The 8289-nt window shown below is 36.6% G+C and overlaps 1 protein-coding gene across 1 annotated transcript in view; it reads right to left on the reverse strand.

Annotated features, from left to right (window-relative positions):
* Positions 1–626: 626 nt before the first annotated feature.
* Positions 627–8289, reverse strand: part of LOC106874400 (histone H3.v1) — a 66489-nt gene continuing 58826 nt past the window's right edge. The window contains exon 4 of the mRNA XM_052974254.1: positions 627–1417. Coding sequence (XP_052830214.1) covers positions 903–1417 — 515 coding nt within the window. The 3' untranslated portion in view covers positions 627–902. The remainder of the gene's footprint in view (positions 1418–8289) is intronic.

Here is an 8289-nt window from a genome sequence, read left to right on the forward strand (position 1 = left end):
AATATACGAAGCCCAATATACCCATCATGACTAACCATCTGATTAGGGTACACCAGGCACATACATCACAACCATATGTGTGCGACATGGTGATCTTATATCAAGATAAACAGCGCATGACCTTGCAGGTGAGGCCCAGTTACAATTTTCTTCGCGTTGAGTAGCCCATCCTGCTCAAAAGTTGCGGAATAAGGTTTGTTTAAGGATGATGAACAAAACACCTATGTTTCCAGAGGTGAATTAGTCAAGCCCCAAAGAATTCCTCTCAACACTATGATGCTCTCCACACCACTTCTGCAATCAGAGATGCACATATCGTCAGCCACTAAGGAACATGCTCAACTGGCTAAGGTCAAACAATTGACAAGCAAGTCTGTGATTTTGAGTAGAATATTTGCTGTGGACCATCTTTTATACCAAGACAAAACAATGTACACGATAACACTTCAAATCAGTTAAGATCAAAAGCCATTATTATTATTATTATTATTATTGTTATTATTATTATTATTATTATTATTATTATTATTATTATTATTATTATTATTATTATTATTATTATTAGTAGTAGTAGTAGTAGTAGTAGTAGTAGTAGTAGTAGTGATGATGGTGATTATTATATTTGGTTTGTTCAAATATCGAAGAGATTACACAAAAGTAATATAGTAAAATGAATGTATAATTATGTTCTTCCTTCCAGTAAGAAAATCGGAATAGTCATCAGATGAAGATGGCCAAAGTGATTTCAAGAGTATGTGAATTTCACATTAATATATATCAGAGAATGCACGTGTGTGTACGTACGAAAGTATGTGTGTGTGTGTGAGTGTAAGTAATGACAGACAGTTAGAAGTATATCTAGACGTTAGGTTCAATCCTTTTGAACTTTATTTCTGTTTAAATCAATAAATCATTGATTCCTCAGGGAGGTAGTAGAAAAAGCTTAAGCCGGGAATTGGTACTGAAGGGTAGAAAAACGGCCGGCTCATTTCTTCAGGGTTATACAATCTTTTACCATCTTTAACAAGGAGTTTCACAGTCCCTTTTTTGGCGGAAGCAGCTAAAGCCTGTTCTTGCTGTAGTTGACGCCGCTTTGTTTTGTATCTTCGATTTTGAAACCATATTTTTACCTGTGTTTCAGTTAGTTTTAATATCTGTGCTAAATCCGCTCTTTCCGGGCCGGAAAGATAGCGTTGTCTTCGGAACCGGCTTTCCAGTTCGAATACCTGAGCGTGTGAAAAAGCAGCTCTTGACCTCTTTTTGCGTGGTTTATCTCTACAACTGTTGGCAGAAGTCTCATTTCTACAGTCTAGTCTTCCGAAACAACGGTTGTTATTCAGAGATTCTGGTCGATTCTCCACAATTAAATTGGCATCATTTGAACTGCGTAAATGCTTTTCAGTATGGTAATTGAGCTCTGAAAAGGAAAAAAAGCAGGAAAAGTTTTAAAATATGAATATTCTATAAGCTGAGGGAAAATGCGAAAAAAAAAAAAAAATTCAAAACACGTGTGAGGATAATTTAGTGTGCGACAGTGTGTGAATTGTGTGGGGGAGGGAATTTACGTGTGTTTGTATTATGTATATGTTAAGATGGATATCGTATAAATCAGACATCTAAGTTAACTTTCAGAGTTGACTTCTGCTGTTCTCTTTGAGTATAAATATTGTAGGGCCGTCAATTCTGAGTGTGTTAGATAAGTACTGTACACCCAGCAAAATAGTAAATTCATCTTTTAGAATTAAGCTCACTCAATAATATAACCTCAAATCATAATGGGAAGCTAACATTTTAGCCCCGTTAAAAATATTGTGATAATCATTCTAAGAGAGCCATACACACCCCGCAACTATTTGTATCATGACAGATGGCATGATGATGGGGAATTGACAAAAAACACAATCGAAAGGGAGTCACCAATACACATAATCAACCTCCAAGAACCAAAACCTTGAATTCATGTGGCGAATGTTTGTTCAGCTCGAGTATGTCTGGAAAATGATTACTTTTTAATACCATACTTGGCTGAACTAGCGATTTTTAAAGTTGGTAATGAAGACCAGAAACCCAAACTTTCTGTCAAAATGTCATCTTATATGTTGACTTGTCAACAGAAACTTTTATTTAGCAATATTATCAACACTTTAGAACTTGAACGGAATTCATTATCTGGAAGAAATACGAGCAAGGAAATCAACTGAAACACGACTCAACTTCCAGTTCAATTTCTCGCAGCTCCGCTGTAGGTAATGATCCTTTTGTACTTCCGCCCCATGTTGTTGGCTCAGTTCTTCCTCGGGCAATTTAAGCGTCTACACGTGGGAAGCAAAGACTAGTAGAGCACCATTAATCAACTAGCTCTAGTACTACCTCTACCATAACACCTTCACCTCCACTACATCTAGCTCACCGTTAATGTACCATAGGCAAATGAAATTCATTTGCAACATTGTAATTTTTATATAGTGTAATTTTAGATAACTTTATGAAATATATATTCATGTGCTTTAGGTAATTATATGTTGCTTTACAGTATTTCTGTAGTCAAAAGAGTACACTGAGATGTTAGCCGAGTGCGTCGCTTCAAAATAAAAGGAAGTTGTATGAACACGAACCAGAAGCTGTAACAGAGAATGAGAATTACCGTGTCTTATTGAACTGCCCCATGAAACTGACCATACTTGATATGATTATAGGGGACAAAATAAAGTGTAAGATAATATACTTTGCAATTCAATATGATAACGGATAAAGCCATCCTCCATTAGAAGGGGAATATTCCAGGGAGACACAATCTTCCCACTCCTTTTCTGCTTGGCACTAACACCTTTATCTGGCATGCTAAACAGAACTGGATGCGGATACAACTGTTGGGGCAAAATAATCAACCATCTCTTGTATATGGATGATCTAAAACTGTATGATGTAAATGACAAACAACTGGAAACCCTACTAAAGATAGTGCATGGATTTACCAAAGAAATAAACATAAAATTTGCCTTAGCAAAGTGTACCAAAGCAACCCCGAAAAGAGAAAAACTAGTTAAGAGTAGCACTATCGCATTAGGTAAAGCAAATGAAATAAGAGAATTAGACATGTAAATACTTAGGAATCAATGAACTGGATACGATACAACACACAAATGAAAGAGAAGATAAGAAAAAATACTATAAACGAGTTAGATTAATACTGAAAACAGAGCTCAATCCGAAAAACAAGATGATGGTATCAACACTCTAACCGTCCCAGTTATAAGTTACAGCTACAATATTCTTAACTGGATTCTAAAAAAACTAATCATACTAGACAGGAAAACAAGATAATAATGACAGGATTTAGGCTACATCACCCAAAATCTTACATAGCAAGATTACATATACAACGTTTTGAAGGTGGTAGAGGCCTTATACAGCTAGAAAACTCTCATAAAATAACCACCATAGGATTACGCAAATACCTAATTCAGAAGCAAAGAAAGCTTGTACAAATAGCCACAAAACACGAGGAAAACAAAAAACTGTTTTCTGCTTTTAAGGAAGCTGAAAATACAAAAAAGAAGTCATAGTACCCGACAACTATAAAGAAAGAAAAGCAACAAAAGCTGTAAAACAACTGAAATCCAAACTAAAACTGGAGCAACAACGTATCATGATAAAACGATGGCAAGAATAGGTCCTACATGGAAAATATTATGTTAAGCTAAACAGAAAAAAAATACACAAAGTAAAATTCTGACAATGGTTAAGAAGCTCAGGACTCAAAGCAGAGATAGAAAGATTTTTAATTGTAGCACAAGATCAAAGACTTCCCACCAGAAATCATTAAAAACACACAATGAAATGCAGAATATGTGGTGATGGAGAAGAAACAATAAATTATATTGTCTCTGGCTGCCCACTTCTGGCTAAGAAGGAATATATTCAAAGATATGACAGAGTTGGGACCTATATATACTGGAAGCTATGGCAACACTATGGAATGACAGCAGAAAAAAGATGGTATAAGCACTCCCCAGAAAGGTCTCAGAAAATGACATAGAAACCATGACATAGCAACCAATACACACAGATACAGAAATGAAGGCTAAGAGACCAGATACAGTTGTCAGAGATAACCAAGAAAATGCCATCTAATCGATGTATGAATACCAACAGATGACAATATGTCTCTAAAGAAACGGGGAAACTATCAAAAGATCTGGAAATATAGGTAACTCGAATGTGGAGCCTAAAAAACATAAACAATTCCTATAATAGGTGCATTAGGTATGATAAAAACATTCAGACAAATATATAAACAAAACACCAGGACTTACAAATGTATATCACATGCAGAAAATAGTACTACTAGGCACCGCGCACATCCTACGTAAAGCACTTTCAATCTAATGAAAATAAGAGTCTCACAACAAACCACAGCACATACCCAAGGGACACAGAGCTACGCTCAGTAGTGCAGTAAAAGCACGTGATAAAAATAAGACTACTGAATAGCAACAACAACGACGACGATGACTATGACAACAACAGCAACAACAACACCAACAACAATAATAATAATGTTTTGATGCAGTACCAGGCAGTGGCTCTCATAGCTTTTGATCTTAACTGATCGGAAGTGTTATCATTTACATTGTTTTGTGTTGGTATAAAAGATGGACAACAGCGAATATTCTGCTCAGTACCACAGATTTGCTTGTCAGTTGTTTGACCTAAGCCAGTTGAACATGTCCCTTAGTGACTGACGATATGTGCACCTCTGATCATGAGCAGAAGTAGTGGGGGAGCATCATAGCCTTATATTTAGAGGAATTCTTTGGGGTTTGAATAATTCACCTTTGGAAACAAAGGTGTTATGGTGGTATGGAAAACTGAACTGACATCTTACGGTAAAAGCTTGGGCACTCTGGGTATCAGAAGAGGGATTTTCCAGGGTGACAGCCTATCTCCGTTGCTTTTCGTTCTCTGCAGGATACCCATGACCTTAGCACACAGGAAAATGAACCTGGGGTACCAACTAAAGGAAAAATCCCAAACAATCAACCGCCTCCTCCACATGGATGATTTGAAACCGTATGGCAAAGATGAGACACAAGCGAGTTCCTTGGGGAATACGATCCACTGCTTTAATACTGATATTAGAATGGAATTTGGACTTAAGAAGTGCAGAGTAATCTACCAAAAAAGAAGCTAAGTACAGTCCCTGTCAGGGATATAATTACCAAATAGAGACTTGATTAAGCAAATTGAAACGGAAGGATACACATAACTTGGTGTACTGGAGTGCAACGAGATAATGGAAAAGGAAATGAAAGTGCAACTGAGAATGGAGTATTTCCGAAGACTGAGGTTGGTACTGCGCTCAAAATTGACTGGATGGAATAAAATCCAAGCTGTTTATACATGATTGATAGCATCACTTCGGTATGGAACGTGAATTATAAAATGGCAAAAGAGAGAAAAGATGAAAATGGATACCAAGACCAGAAAAATGTTGACAGCACACGGAGCCTTCCACCTTAATAGTAACACCAATAGACTATACTTGTCCAGAAGAAAGGGTGGGGAAGGTTTGATCAGTTGCCAGGACTGTACTGAAGCAGAGGAAAACAGCCTACAGTGGTATATAGAAAATGCCATGGAGCCACTATTGAAACACACGAAGAAGGCCAGCGTCATCAAAACTGAAAATTCTGTAACTAAAGAAACATTTAAACAAGATATGAACAAGAAAAAAAGAAAAGGCATGGAAGGAAAACATGTACGGTTAGTTTGCAAGAGATGTGAACGCCAAGACGGATACAGAGAATTGGTGGCTATGGATGAGGAGGAGTGACCTGAAGATAGAGACAGAAGCACTCATGTGCGCAGCTCAGGAACAAGCGTTAAGGACCAATTATATGAAGTGCAGAATTGACAACTCTACTGATAGCGACAAATGCAGAATATGTGATGAGACAGGGTGAAACGGTATGGCACTTCGTTAGCGAATGCCCGAAATTGGCACAACGCGAATACAAAAGATGCCATGACAATGTGGCAAGAATGATCAATTTGGAGTTCTATGGAAATCATGGCCTACAAAGAGCAAAGATCTGGTATGAACAAACCCCAGAAGGAGTCACCAAAAATGAGAACTGCAAAAGTCTGTGGGATGTAATGATCCAGTGCGATCACTTGACTAGACGTAGGAAACCGGAGATTGTTGTTGTGAACAAAAAAAAAAATGAACATGTATGATTACGAACATAGCATACTTCGGTGACAACAGGATCAACGTGAAAAAAGAAGAAAAAATAAATAACTAAATGAGAAATACAAAGGTTGTGGTAGACGAAGAGAGTAGACGTGATATCAATAGTAATTGGTGCACTTGGAAGTATCAGTAGTCAACAACCAACATGGCCGAAAAAGATCGGTGCAAGCGTGAATGTAGAACACCTACAAAAATCAGCATTGCTTGGAACTGCAAGAGTTCTTGACGAGTGTCATCTTATTCTGCTGGCTGTGGACAGCTGACACTTTCCATCATACCCAGCAAAATAAGCTGTGAGTTTTCATATAATAATAATAATAATAATAATAATAATAATAATAATAGTAGTAGTAGTAGTAGTAGTAGTAGTAGTAGTAGTAGATTCTGTTATCAGTAGGATAGATCTACTACTTTCCATTTCTTTCCAATTACCAGATGACCAGCCCTTAAAATCATTGAAAGGAAGAAAGAGTTATAAGTATTTAGGAGTATTAGAATCTGACAGAGTACTAACAATATTAATGAAAACGAAAATTAAGGAGTACATCAGAAGGGTGAGGAAGCTAATGAAATCAAGGATAGTGAAGGCTGTAAATACTCTGCAGCTTTAGTAGACTGAACAAAAACTGAATTAGCAAAGCTAGACAGAACTAGGAAGGAATTCAATATGAATGGAGGACTCCACCCAAGGGCAGGAGTAGCAACAGTGTACTTACCGAGAAAGGAAGGCGGAAGAGAGTTAATATCAGTAGAAGACTGCGTGGAGTTAGCTAGAGTAGATATAAATTCCTATGTAGGTAATAGTGAAGAAAGTTTATTAAACGCTGCTAGAGTTACCACAAGACAGGGAAACCAAAAACACAAACGAAGTTAAAAATCAGAAAAAAAGAACAGAAATTATATGACTGGCAAAGATAGTTGCAGCAAATAGTGGTGGTAAGATATGGTTATGGTTGCAGAAAGGAAAACTGAAAAGGGAGACAGAAAGTTTGTTAGTAGCTGCAGAAGATCAAGCATTAAGGACTATTTGGATAAAAGCCTAGATAGACAAAAACCAAGTAGATTCCCAGTGTAGGGCTTGAGCATATTGATAATTGGTACGAACATGAACCTAGTAAAGTACTAGAAAGTAAGAAATACAAGATGTGGAGCTTAAACATTCAGGCTGACAGAGTAATAGAAGCTAGAAGGCCTAATTTAGTAGTAGTAGATAAAGAGAATAGAAAATGTCAGATAATTGACTTTACAGTCCCAAATGACGAAAAAATCGATATGAGACGCATAGAAAGAATATTAAAGTACCAAGACCTAGACATTGAATTACAGAGACTATGGAAAATGCGGGTAAAATGTATCCCAGTAGTTATAGGTGCATTGGGAAGTATCCCTAAGAATCTGAACAGATGGATAGAGGAAATAGGCATAAAACCCAGTTTAGTACAGTTCCAGAAAACTGTTATGAGGGACAGCTAGGATATTCAGGAGGGTCCTTGACATCTAAGGTTACTTGGTGTAGCCCGATGTTGGGATTTTTTCTTTTCCAACAGTGTAACCTGTTGTGTGTATATGAAAATAATATTATAATAATAATAATAATAATAATAATAATAATAATAATAATAATAATAATAATAATAATAATAATATTCTGTTGTTATTCCATAGTGTTGGCATAGCTTCCAGCGTATATAGGTCCCAGCTCTGTCGTGTCTGTTTATTCTAATTGATGTATCAATACCAGCAGATGACAACGTTTCCCTAAAAGAAATGGAGAAACTTTCAAAATACAAAGACCTGGAAATAGAGGTAACTCGAATGTGGAATCTAAAAACAGAAACAATTCCTATCATAGTAGGTGCCTTAGGTATAATAAAAAAAATATTCAGACAAATACATAACAAAAACACCAGGACTTACAAATATATATAACATACAGAAAATTGCACTACTGGGCACTGCACACATCCTACGCAAAACATTTTCAATACAGTAACCATAAGAGTATCACAGTAAACCACAGCACATACCCAAGG

Source organism: Octopus bimaculoides, chromosome 18 (assembly GCF_001194135.2).
Source record: "Octopus bimaculoides isolate UCB-OBI-ISO-001 chromosome 18, ASM119413v2, whole genome shotgun sequence".
NCBI classification, from domain to species: domain Eukaryota; kingdom Metazoa; phylum Mollusca; class Cephalopoda; order Octopoda; family Octopodidae; genus Octopus; species Octopus bimaculoides.